General features: G+C 36.5%; 3 protein-coding genes across 6 annotated transcripts; all 3 read left to right on the top strand.

Annotated features, from left to right (window-relative positions):
* On the top strand, positions 1555 to 2842 carry LOC110263701. Its single transcript, XM_021105439.1, has 3 exons — positions 1555 to 2249; positions 2460 to 2639; positions 2785 to 2842. The coding sequence occupies exons 1-3, from the start codon at positions 1555 to 1557 to the stop codon at positions 2840 to 2842; spliced, it is 933 nt and encodes a 310-aa protein (XP_020961098.1).
* On the top strand, positions 4259 to 9126 carry LOC107648008 (kinesin-like protein KIN-1). Its single transcript, XM_016352040.2, has 15 exons — positions 4259 to 4499; positions 4633 to 4735; positions 5065 to 5108; positions 5505 to 5534; positions 5622 to 5744; positions 5848 to 5873; positions 6022 to 6103; positions 6820 to 6861; positions 6948 to 6981; positions 7111 to 7186; positions 7261 to 7480; positions 7565 to 7656; positions 7972 to 8086; positions 8167 to 8343; positions 8941 to 9126. Exons 1-15 carry the CDS (start codon positions 4383 to 4385, stop codon positions 9091 to 9093), a joined length of 1434 nt encoding a protein of 477 aa, XP_016207526.1. The 5' UTR covers positions 4259 to 4382; the 3' UTR covers positions 9094 to 9126.
* LOC107645874 (protein-lysine N-methyltransferase EEF2KMT) lies at positions 10121 to 13171 on the top strand. 4 transcript variants are annotated; one of them, XM_016350004.2, is made up of 10 exons: positions 10121 to 10394; positions 10485 to 10554; positions 10659 to 10757; positions 10841 to 10904; positions 11000 to 11087; positions 11209 to 11293; positions 11505 to 11561; positions 11770 to 11883; positions 12279 to 12349; positions 12469 to 13171. In XM_016350004.2, exons 1-10 carry the CDS (start codon positions 10279 to 10281, stop codon positions 12854 to 12856), a joined length of 1152 nt encoding a protein of 383 aa, XP_016205490.1. In that variant the 5' UTR covers positions 10121 to 10278; the 3' UTR covers positions 12857 to 13171. The 4 variants fall into 4 exon arrangements, with proteins under 4 accessions (XP_016205490.1, XP_016205492.1, XP_016205491.1 ...); XM_016350006.2 differs by having other exon boundaries at positions 10122 to 10394; positions 10632 to 10757; positions 12480 to 12611; XM_016350003.2 differs by having other exon boundaries at positions 10125 to 10394; positions 10632 to 10757.

Here is a 13357-nt window from a genome sequence, read left to right as displayed (position 1 = left end):
TACGATTTCAATGATTAATTATTTAAAAAATATTTATATATTATAAAGTTAAAAATTATGTAAGTATTTTTAAGATGTGTTAATTAAGAGAAAAATAAGGATAAAGTATATTTTTTGTCTTTGAAGTTTGTTAAAAGTTTTAAAAATATCCCTAAATTTTATTTTATTTCAATTTTATCCTAAAAATTTTCGATTTCCATAAAATTTATCCCTAACAACTTAAGAATAACTCCACAATTCCTAGAGAAGATGAAAGCACTGTCAGCCCCACTCCGCATATGGCATAAACAGCATTTTGGAAATATGAATGAGAGAATAAAGAGGTTTGAGGCAGAAATACAGAAGGTGGATGATATGGTTAGTAGTGGGCACTATGATGGTACAATGGAGGCAAGGAGAAGGGCACTAGTGAAGTGCTGTGAAAAGTGGTATGTGAGACAGGAGATGCACTGGAAGCAAATGTCTAGGTCGCGGCATGCTAAAGAGATGGACAGGAACACAACCTATTTCCACAAGATTGCATCGGCAAGAAGAAGGAATAACCAGATTGAGTCTTTGGTAATCAATGGAAGGATAGTCAGGAATCAAGCAAGAATCAAAGTTGCAATTCAGGACTTCTATAAAAGACTGTACCACCAGGAAAGTTCTCCAAGTGTAAGCTTTAGAGATGGATTAGTTAATCGATTGGGGAGGGAGGAAGCGGAGGCTTTAGAGGTGTTACCATCAGTAGAAGAGGTGAAAGAGGCAGTGTGGGATTGTGAATCTTCTAAGGCTCCAGGGTGTGATGGGTATAACATGAATTTTGTAAAAAAGTGTTGGAATGAGATAGGAGCAGAATTCACTACAGCTGTGATGGCTTTCTTTGAGACAGCAAGACTACCGACAGGCTCTAATATCACATGGGTAGCACTGGCACCGAAATTTGTTGGGGCTAAGGAGATTAAAGACCTCAGACCTATTAGCATGGTTGGATGTGTATATAAGGTTATCTCTAAATTGTTGACACGGAGAATGAGGAGTGTGATGCCAGGCTTAGTTGGAGAATCACAGAGTGCCTTTGTGAAGGGAAGGAAGATACATGATGGAGCTCTAATTGCATGTGAAACGGTGCAATGGCTGAAACAGAAAAAGAAGGCATCAGCGATTATCAAACTTGATTTCCAAAAAGCCTATGATAGAGTTAAATGGTGCTTTGTTGATACTGTATTAGAAAAGATGGGCTTCGGCAGAACATGGAGGTCATGGGTCAGAGAGTGTGTTACATCGACATCCATCTCTATCCTAGTCAATGGGTCACCATCAAAACCTTTCAACATGCAGAGGGGCCTACGACAAGGGGACCCGTTATCGCCGTTTTTGTTTGTTCTGGTGGTGGATGTGCTTAACCGGATGATCGGGGAGGCAGTGAGGAACGGTCGGATATCTCCACTTTTAGTCGGGAGGGATAATATAGAGTTGTCACACTTGCAATTTGCTGATGACACTATATTATTTTGTCCACCGGAGGAGGAGACGGTGAGAAACTATAAGAGACTTCTGAGGTGTTTTGAATTGATGTCTGGGTTGAGTATCAATTTTGAGAAGTCCAACTTGATACCGGTGAACTGCAGTCAGGAGTGGGTAAGTCGAATGTGTCAACTACTAGGATGCCAGGAGGCAGCACTACCGGTGAGGTATCTTGGAATTAGCCTAGGTGCAAACCCACGGCTAGTAAAAACTTGGAAGCCGGTCCTAGATAAGGTGGAAGAAAAACTAAGCTTGTGGAAAGCGAAGGTTCTTAGTAAGGCTGGAAAGCTGGTGCTCATTAAGTCAGTGCTCAATAGCCTACCTATCTACTACCTGAGCTTGTATAAGATGCCAACTGCAGTTGCACGAAGAATCATTTTCTTGCAGCGGAGGTTCTTTTGGGGGAAGGATGATGGACGACCTGGGATGGCTCTCGTGAAGTGGGAAGTGGTCCAGGCGCCAAAGAAGCTGGGAGGGTTGGGGGTGGGTGATGCAGTGGTCCGCAATACTGCCTTACTATTTAAATGGTGGTGGCGATTCTCAAAGGAGGACTGTCCTCTATGGAAGAAGATTGTGTGCTCCTGTAACAGTTTGAACCCGACTCACTTGTTGTCAACTCAGGAGTTACCAAGGAGAGGGGGCCCGTGGAGAGACATATGTCAAATACAAATAAAGGAGCAACATGTCAAACAGAAGATGATTGATGGTCTTGCCATGGAAGTAGGAGATGGTAGATCAACCAGGTTCTGGGAGGATACATGGCTCTAAGTGGGAAAGTTGAAAGACTCCTTTCCGAGACTCTTCATGATTTCAAACCAAAAAGGATCCGTAATTGGGGATTGTGGGTTCTGGGATGGGATAGAGTGGGTTTGGCACTTCCAATGGAGGAGGGAACTCCGCCAATGGGAGACTGATACTTTGGATCAGCTGCTTCACATCTTGCAATCTGTTAGATTAGTTGCAGATGTACAAGACAGAGTGGTGTGGAAATTTGGCAAGGAAGGAGTTTATTCTACTAACTCATTTGTGCAGGTTTTGCAGGAAGAGACCATGAATGAGGAGCTTGTGAGCTATACTTTCACGAAGGAAATTTGGAAAGGATTAGTCCCACCGCGGATCGAGTTGTTCGTTTGGTTTGTATTGATAGGCAGGGTCAACACAAAGGATCGGCTAAGTAGACTGGGAATCCTACAACAGAATGATAATGTGTGCGTGTTGTGTAAAAAAGGTGTTGAAAACATACAACACTTATTTGTTACGTGTGAGCACTCTTGGCAGGTGTGGTGTGCATGGATATCGGCATTTGGACAAGAGTGGACTGCTCCCGGTACTTTGAAAGACCACTTTGAGAGTTGGCGAGTTATGCCGATGAGAAGCGAGCAACGTAAGTTTTGGCTAGTTGGGTTCTTCTCAATAATATGGATTATTTGGCTACGACGGAATGAGCAAGACAACATGAGTTGTAGAGTGTGTAGATCAATCGTTTTCATGTGCTACAGAGTGGTATAGAAAATAACTCATGTGGTCGATGGCTATACCGGAGATAACATAAGAGTTATTTGTCTTCTATGATTTGTGTCTTTTGCTCCACCATGAGTGTTGAGCTCTTTCTTTCTTTCAAAAAAAAATAACTCCACAAGAACAATCTTTAACATAAGCAAATCAAACATGTTATCATGCATTACTGTTAGATTAGTTTAAATTTTTTTTTAAAATTTTATTTGTTAAAAAAATATTTGATGGATCCGAAAAAAAAAAAAAAGAGAGTCTTACCAATTATTTTTATTTAATTTAAGCCGTTACAAAGTATTTTTTTATTTAATTTTTTATGTAAACAACGTCCAACCAATCCTTATATAATGCTGCTATTCAAATTCTAAAAAACTAAAGAAACTTTACAGATTTGAAGTTTCCTGATCTTGACATCATTAAGCTTCTTCTCCCACTCTTCTCTTGTTATCACCTTATTTGATGGAGCCTTAGCACAAACAAATTCAAAGAAAGTGGTGAAGTCGAGTTTTGAGGAGAGGTTCTATCTGAATTTTTGTAAAAATAAAAGAAAAGGTGATTTTAATTAATGCTTAATGCAAAAAGAACATGATCGAGAGATTTTGTAAAGTTTGAATTTTTTTTTTGGTGACTTTGTAAAGTTTGAATGAACATGCGATTTTTTTTTTCTCTGGTTTTAATAGTAAAAACATTTGAAAGAAAGCTGGATTGAAATATAATGTTGGCCCATATATCAGCCCACTAATTGCTAATCACTCGCGGATTTATAGTCTATCATTCTCAACCGCCAAAGCCCAACCAATTACCTCGCTATAAATAACTGCAACTTTTATTTTGGTTCCCGCCATCTAAGAAGCTTCATTTCACGGTGAGCTTTCGGTACATCCTTTCTTGAATGGACTTTTCATTTTTTTTCTTTTTATGGTTTGGTTGCTGAGAAAATGTAGAATCATCTGAAAATAACTGTATCTGTTAGTGCATCTTCAAGTAAATTTTTGAATCCTCTGAAAAATCCACGTAGAAACGAGGAAACTTCGAGATAATCTACTGTTATATCTTGCTGCAGTAAAAATGAATCGAAAATATGGGAGTGGATACTCTTGTTATTGAATAACCTCATAGAGTCATAGTTCCGATTTCCGAACTTGTATTTTTCTTTTCTCTCTCGGATTTTCTGTTTTTCGTTTTCCATAGCTTTCCGAGAAACCTAAAATTGGATTCCTATCGAGGAAAACAACGTAGATCTGTTTCAAAATTTCCAGCTAGCTTCGAAATCTTTCTCTCCTCCTTGATTTCCTGTAAATTTCTTCTGCTGCCAGGTTTTGTAAACAGCAGTTGCTGGAAAGTACTATTTGCGGTGTAGCATCATGTCAAGTATTACTGTTTGTGCTCGCTTCAGGCCTTTAACTTCAAAAGAGAAGCTAAATGGCGATGCTGATTCTGTCTGCATTCGGTGCATAGACTCCGAAACTTTCGTTTTCAAGGTTTTGATATGTTATATCAAACACCTTATTTTTATCATTCACTTTTATAGCTCTGAAATTAATCACTAAGAAACATGGAGAGTATTACAAATTACGATGGATTGCCTCATTAATTTGAATCAATTTTGATCAGGACGATAAGGATGAAGAATTAACGTTTAGCTTTGATAGAGTGTTCTACGAGGAATCCAAGCAAGATGATGTCTATCAATTCCTAGCTCTTCCCATAGTTAGAGGTACAAGTTCAGAAATCTCATTACAAATTTATGTCAGTGCAATGGTAAATTCAAATCTTCAGTAGTTTCAATTTTGTTTGCTTCCTTATAATCGAAACTACAACTTTATCTGATCAAATATCATCAACATTAACTTCGACTGGTGAAATTTGTTAGCCTCTTGTCTTGTTTAATGGAAATATATATATATGATCGTACATTTTTCAATAAAAATTTCTGAAACGTTTCTTAATCAGAGTTTGGGAAAATGACACTTGCTCTAATTATAGATCTACTCTTTACTTGATATCGTGCTTTGAATTTTATATGTATTCCCATCAACAAAACAGATTCTGTCAACGCAATTAATGGGACAATTATCACTTATGGCCAGGTGAGATATCATAACGCATCTCTATATACATGATGCCACCATATGTTGGTTTTTCTCCCAAGAAATTCATCTTTTGATGAACTACTACATGATCCCTAGCTGGCACGACACAGTGAACTGTTATAATGGTGTATTCATGTAGAATTTCATGCTGCCTAATCTGGAACTAAACAGAGGACACACTACGCAAAAACTAAGCATTCTCCTTTCTAAATGCTCATTGATTTATTCCGATGTTGTTGAACTTACAGTTCTAGATATGTTTTTCCCATTGAGAGGGGCAGCCACTATTTATTAGTTACATTCAAAAGAACGCATAAAGAGTCAAGGAAAGTTCATGAGTTTTTTCTTCCTGTGGTTCTAATGGATATTTCGTTTTTTGGTCAATACTTGCAGACTGGAGCTGGGAAGACATATAGTATGGAGGTGATGGTTATCGCGGTTTAGGTGTCTTAAAATGAACTTATAGAACCTAAAATGCAGCAATTATAAAATGATGATTTTCTGAAGCAGGGACCTGGTATACTTGAATGTGACGAACAGAAGAAAGGACTTCTTCCAAGGGTTGTAAAAGGACTATTTGATTCCTTAAGTCCTTCAGATGAAGAATTGACATTTTCAATCAAGTTGTCAATGGTATATCATGACATTTACAAATTAGCTACCCAATATGATTGATAATTGGTAATTAAGCGGTTATGATGAGTTGTTTTTCTAATTTTGACTGTAACTTGTTCAGGTTGAAATTTACATGGAAAAAATAAGGTAAGCACAGCTTTTTTTGGTCAACTCTACAAGTACTTAGGTGTATTCTTTTTAAGTCGGCAAATTTTTTTCTCAGATTTGATCATAAAATTAGTTCTGACGTGAAACGGGATCTAATTTAACAGTCAAACTATGTCTTCTTGTGTAGGGACCTTTTTGATTTATCAAAAGACAATATACAAATTAAGGAGAGTAAATCTCGAGGAATAATTTTACACGGCGTAACAGAGGTTAGATGTTTTTCTGGGAAACTTTATATCTCATTTCTCTCTAAGTCATTCATTTCGTTCTAAAGTTACATTGTTCTCCAAAATTTATGAAACTTAAATTCTAATAAGCTATTTGTGTCCAAATAAGATATATGCTCTGATATATAATTTGCTAAATTAGTCCTGTCTTCTACGAAGGCTCTGGTAAGAAAACAGGATATACTCCTCGACTTATAGAGAAAAGGAGACCTAGGAAAACCACACAACAAGCTATTAAAGAGATTTAAATATTGATGATTTAAATGCAGATATCATTTACGTTGGAACACTATGAAATTAGCTGATCCATTATCCATACAACCAACCCTACTAAGCGAGACAAGACTAGTTGGATATAATTTGCTAAATTCCGTTTGGAAACCTGAATCCTACATGTCCTCAGTAAAAGATTTGTCTACATAAGTTTTGAACAAGCATCAAGCAGATTGCGTAGGTGTGCGTACATGGTTTATTTTTTCTTCATGTAGTTGCATTTAAGCATAAGGCGACACAATGTATGAGTTGATTCATCAGATAGAATAGTTTGGAATTATTTTGTCTTCTTCTATGCAATATAAATATTTTCTTCCTAGTTTATACAAGATAATTAGTTTGAGAACAAATAAAAGCTTATTCTTACTCAATATTTCGGTTGATGTTGTATAGAACTTACAGACCCTTTTAATTTCTTCCTTCAGATCACTGTACTGGACCCAGCTGAAGCTTTGCAAAGCCTCTCCGTAAGAAACCAACAACATGTGCATCATTTTTTCTTTTCTAGATGCAGTTTATGTTTGCTTTTCTAATTCTGATCTGAAATATGTAGAGGGGGATAGCTAACCGAGCAGTAGGAGAGACCCGTATCCTGCTTTGACTCCTTTAGCTTTTATGCATTTTTTCTAATACATGATAGATTAGATGAAAGATATCTCTGTTAAGGGAAAATAGAGGTGGAGTCAGAAAAGGCACCCTAAACATATAACTTGCAGAAATGAACTTGGCCAGCAGCAGAAGTCATTGTGTTTATATATTCACAATCCAGCAAGAATTTTTGAGAGAGAAAAGGTATTGATTCTGCAGATATCATTGTGTTTTAGTGTTACTTACAAATCATTCTTAAACACTTAGACTGTGAACAGGATGAGGTCCGGAAAATTAATTCTTGTGGACTTGGCGGGGTCTGAGAAAGTGGAGAAAACAGGTGCTGAAGGAAGAGTTCTAGAAGAAGCTAAAACCATAAATAAATCGTTGTCTGCTCTTGGGAATGTAATAAATTCTCTTACATGTGGCTTGCAAGGAAAAACAAGCCATATCCCGTATCGTGATTCCAAGCTCACCCGAATGCTTCAGGATGCACTTGTTAGTTTCTTCATCACTATAATCTGTCAAATTATACCAATTATTCAGCAAATCAGTGTTCCTCATAAGGTATTTCTTACAAAGGGAGGAACCGCTAGGACTGCATTACTCTGTTGTTGCTCCCCTAGTGCTTCTAATGTATCAGAGTCTCTGTCCACTCTCCGTTTCGGAGCAAGGTATGTAATTCATGCATGCATAATTTGAAGACTGGTGTCCTGGCTATTTTTCTTTGATGATTTCTTAACTAAAATACAGAGTAAATTCATTAGATTAACTTAGGTAGTAAAAATAATTAAAAAATTCCCATGAGGCCATGAATGAATAGACTCTCGATTTTACTGAGATTAAATACAGTAAATGGTATAACATTTTGAGTTTATTTTTTTCTAGTGAATTACAATTAAAGGTTAATTTTCAAGTAAGGGAGAATACGGATCCGTTCTAACGATGATCCTTGATCCATTTTGGGATGTGGTGCTGGGTGGGAGCAGGGCGAAACACATAAAGTCCTCTCCTCGAGTTCATTGCATTGAAGAAAAGAGCAACACAGGCTCCACTGCTTCTTCTCCACCGGGTGATGAGTTTTCTTTAAGAATTATGAACGAGGTTAGAATATTTTCATGCAGTTTTATTTTGTTTATACGTCTTTGTTATTAGGATTGATAATAAGAATTCTATTGATACAGTTGGGGAAACGATTGAACATGGAAGATGTGAAGTTATTGGAGGAATTGTTCATTCAAGAGGGAATTCTTTATGATCTACAATCAGTTGAAGAAGATCAAGAAATAGAAAATCTTAATTTTCAGACTATATCCTTACTACAAGAAGCCTTGGAAAAGCTCACATCGGCCATTGATGAGGTAAGAGTACGATAAAAGATGCGCTACAATCTTTCTCCTTCTCAATTTTTGAAGTCTTAATGTGGACAAGTGTTTATTCAGTTATTCAACAGATCTTTTGTGATAGACAGTGGATGTGATAATAAGATAGCAGGTAGTAGAGCACCTTCAATCTCTAGTCTCAATTTGAATCCCATGCTGTCTGGTGGAGGTCGATGGTGATGATCCGAATAACAATAATAACACAATAGTAATAAATGATTGGCCTAAAGATACATATAGGACTCAATGATATATGTAATACGCAGGTTCTAATAATAAATAAAGAAAAGGACATTTTTAGCGAAAGTCAAGCCCTTATAAGTAATGAGAGATAATTACTTCTATGATACTAATATTTGGATAATATTAGTTCTACATCTAGAATTTAAGAAACATCAATAACTCTTGTGAAAAGGTTAAAAATGTTATCGCCTATTCCTTCATATTCTTGGAAGTGAGGTCATTTTCAACATTTTCACAAAAGTTATCGGTTATTTAATTCCTCGTAACATTTATCCAGTTATGAATAAATGATCGAAAATTTTTATTTTATTGTTTGCACATACAATTTTGCAGCTTAAAAGGGAGAACAGCATTCTCAAGGCAAAAGTTGATGCCTCTGTGGAGTTTTCCTTCTGCAAGGAAGATAAGAAAAGATTGATTCATAATATGATTTTTGGTGGGGTTATCTTTGTTTCTCTTTGGGGTCTTTTGGTGTGGGTTATTTGAGTGTTCTGTATATTTGGTTAGGATAGTCTGTAGTCGGTGATCTTTAGGTGCTGGCTGTGCGAGCTCTTGCCATATTCCATGGTGTGTTGCCTTTTGTTTTCTCTACTTAAGCATCCTTCTCTGTTGTTTCTAGTACTCATTAAAGAAACAAAAGTGATGGTGGGAATCCTGAGTTTCTTCTTAGGTCTTAGCTGACTGGGCCGCAGTTCTTCAATACCATGGAATACCTCTTCATCCAACATGCCTTGCCTGCTTCTTTTAACTAGTAGCTAGCAGCAATATTATTATTGTGGTCTATGACTATAAGGATGTCTTCATTTTAGCACAATCAATTTTATAGTTCAGCTTTTGTATAGCGCTGTTGCAGTATGGTATGACTATGATCTACCATACTGATACACCTATCCAAAAGGTGGGTAGGATTGGCATAATTTTAGGGCGATGTATACACATTGAGATGCAGGAGTTTATAATTATTGTTGGACTGCTGCGTTCTAATGGTAGTAATACAACGGGACGGATCTGTTATATCACAAGAAAAATATTTCACACTCTGCAATCTACACATATGTTATAACTTATAAGTAAACTTATTAGAAATCCTTATACCCAAATTGGGTTGGTTTAGTGGTTAGCTCATTAGTCTATTTAAACAAATGTCGAGGGACAAATTCTTAAATGAAATTTATTACTGCAGTGAATAGTGCTTGACAAATTTAAAGAGGATAACAATATATATACCACACATTCTAATCTAATCTTGTATAGAAACTAACGATACCAACACTATCACAATCATTCTACAACTAATCAGTACATAACCTACTTTTAATCATTCTAAAACAATAATAAACGCTGAATGGTACGTGGTAATACTAAGCACCCTAAAATGCTGGAGCAAGTACAATAGTAGAGTTTCTTTTGGGCTGGTACAAGTACAATAGTAAGGTTTGTTTTGTTTTGAGTCATAATAATAAGCTATGTTTGATGCTGCTATACGGCGCCCAATTCTACTTCTCAGAGCCCAATTTTTGTTTTTGGAGCCCAAATCCCAAATATTAATAGTCTATGTCCAATGATCTCAGAAGGCCCAAACAATTGCTGTTGGGCTTTGTGTTTCACTGATAATTGCAGTTCTCAGAGGCGGTGGTCGGTAGAGGAGGCCGGAAGGTGAAGGGGGAAAGCATGGCGACGGCGGCGGTGGAGGAGCAAGAGCTGGATCCATCGCTGCCGGCTTGCGTGAACCTGATTTCAGCGATTCTGGCGATGGAGCCTTCCGATTTGGTGATCTCACATGCCAGGTCCCTTCTTCCTTCCTTCAATACTATCATTCACTGTGTTACGTTACGTGAATTAAATGTTGAAGTTGAAATTGAAAATTTGCATTTCAGGGCGTGTGGTGGAGGCTCAATTACAGAGTCAGTTCAGAAGTTCATCTGGGACCATTGCCTTTCCACTCCTGTAATTTCTCCACTCTCGTTCATATTCGTATCATATCATGTTATTGCTTTGAAACGTGAATATTTAGCCAAATACAGGGTGATTTTTATGCTCCTTACTTGAAGATTTTTCTCAAGAAACTTATAAGTGAAGTTGAGTTTGATCATGGCTATGTTTTGGACTACTTGTACGAGCTCTATGCTCAGTACATGACATCTTTCAAGGTTTATTACACTCACAGAACCTTTTTAGTTGGATATGATTTGTTATAGGTTTGAGAATTTCCTTTCATTATCTTTTTTGATAGGATGACAGTTTTGGCAAAAGAGATACAAGAGTCTGCAAAAGAATTTCGTATATTTTTCCTGATGGTAAGTCATAATTAGGGTCATGTTTCTCCATTGATTCTTATATGATGTTATTTAATTCAGCTTATATTTGTTTGGCTACTGGTATCTATCTATAGGTTGTTCTGAACTACAAAGCAAGCAGCACTCAAGAGCGTTGGTGTTTACCTTACAGTGTTCTCTTAATATGCTTGAAGGTGATACAGGGTAAGCTCATACTTGTGGTAAAAGACCTTTGATATCAATTGCAACATTTCATGGATGGTCGTGGTCTGTTTATATAACTGCCATTAACTTTGTAAAGTTTGGTGCTGGTTTGGTTGTGCAGGTGTTCCATATGGCCATCAAGTCTGTTTCTATCCGAGTTAATACTTTCTCATCCAAAGTTGTTTTCTAATAAATCTTGCTTTGAGGTCAGTTATATTATATATATACTACGATTTTGTTGAATTTAGAAACAATTTTGATGTTTTCTGATCATGTATAGTCCGTTGCATTGTTGGAATTTTCACCTTCTGTTTATAAATTTTCATAATTTCATTTCTTTCCTTAAGATAGCTATATAGGCTTTCAAATGTTATCATTGTCTTGCACCAAGTCTTACTTCCTCAAAATTTGAAACAGATTGGCTCAGGAGTTGGCTTAGTTGGATTATGTCTTGCACATGTGAAAGCTTCCAAGGTATACCAAAAACCAATCTTTAATTGATGACTCATCCATGAATACTGAATACAAATGCTTGCATTTTTGCTTTTCGAACAATGTTTTCTTTCATTCTTAACAGAGTTTAATTTTAACAAGCAATATGTGATAATTTTTACATTGGTAATCTTAGGTTGTGATTTACCAGTCAAATTTAGTCAACATAAGACATGTTTTTGGTCAACAGGTGATATTAAGTGACGGGGACTTATCAACTCTAGCTAACATGAAGTTTAATTTGGAGTTGAACCACCTCAATATCGAAACTGACATGCCACAAGGAAGTGAAAATCCAATCATGGTAAGTCTGAATCTGCATGGACTCTTTCGGATTCTGATTTTATACATATATATGCAATCCTGACACCATTCATCTCTCAGTATTCTATAGACCATTAATATGTGCTTCAACTTATTACCTTATCTCCTTATTCATGTTTTTAGTGGCTTCAAGTGTGTAGTTCCAAATTAAGACCATGAATATGAGATTAGTCTTTAAATCATCTTTCAAAATTTTGTTGTTCTTCTGTCACAGTTAGTGTGCTTTAATAAAAGTTAGTTCACACTGTCTGGTGTAGACGGATCTGCACTCTTTAATGGGGTGTGCGTTTACTTATATAGATAAGGTAAATGATAATCTTTATTATGTGTCAAGCTTCGGTGGTTGAATGATCTTCATTGATTCATGAATCTCAGGTAAAATGTATGCATCTGCCATGGGAATCTACATCAGAGAGTCAACTCCAGGATATTGTGCCAGATGTTGTGTGAGAGTTGAACTTTAAATTTTTATTTACCCTCATGAAATGAAGTTTATTTCCTATACTACAACTACACCTTATAATTTCGTTATACTTAAGCAATTCTTATTATGATATTATTTCAGCTTGGGTGCAGATGTGATATATGATCCTGTTTGCCTTCCACATCTTGTTCGAGTACTAGCCATTCTTCTGAATAGAACGAAATCAGATTCTTGCAAACCTGAAAATGGAGATGCTTGTGATGAATCCGTTGGTAGATGCAAAGTAGTCTATAATGGGCGTGCGGATGGCAAGTCAAAGGAAGCACCAGTGGCCTATATTGCATATGTTATCCGGAATATTGAGACATTCGATTACTTTCTTTCGCTGGCGAAGCAGGCTAACCTTGATATTATGGACCTATCAGATTCGCTGAAACCTCTAAATCTCCTCCGGTACATGCAGTCATACAATCAAACTCATGTAAAACTGTTGTCTATCACTTGCAGCAACAGAGTCATGGGAGCATAAGGTGATCTTCACGTGTAATTTTTTCCCCCTGGTGCTTGGAAGATCATAATACAAGCTGAAGAGATGGGGGCATATAAATATAAGCTTAGGTGTAATATTTAGTCAGATGATTTCTAAGGAAATGAATTAATGGTTTTTTATTTTTGTTTTCTCTTCGTGTTTTTGTATGTGTGAGATAGATATGAATCTAGACTCTATATTGTAGGCTGGTCCCTTCGCTCTTATTATTTCTATTGTAAATTATGTTTTTATTTTTCACAATATTTCCGAGTCCGGCAGGTTAATGACTCTATTTAAAAGTCTGTCATTGGCAAATGATTGTTGCAACAAGGTGAGTTTTGAATTCCCTAATACTTGCTTTAGTATAAAAAAAAAGCTAACCACATTTGTTATTATGATATGTATTTATAAAACGAGTAATTTAGATATAATATAGTGAATAAAGGCAAAATTTGTTTTTTTCTTTTTTTTTTTCACTCCTGTAGTAGTTGTCGAGAGGCT

This window comes from Arachis ipaensis, chromosome B06 (genome assembly GCF_000816755.2).
Source record: "Arachis ipaensis cultivar K30076 chromosome B06, Araip1.1, whole genome shotgun sequence".
Classification (NCBI taxonomy): Eukaryota; Viridiplantae; Streptophyta; class Magnoliopsida; order Fabales; family Fabaceae; genus Arachis; species Arachis ipaensis.
The sequence above is the reverse complement of the archived record's forward strand: the minus strand, read 5'-3'. Positions and strand labels throughout refer to the sequence as shown.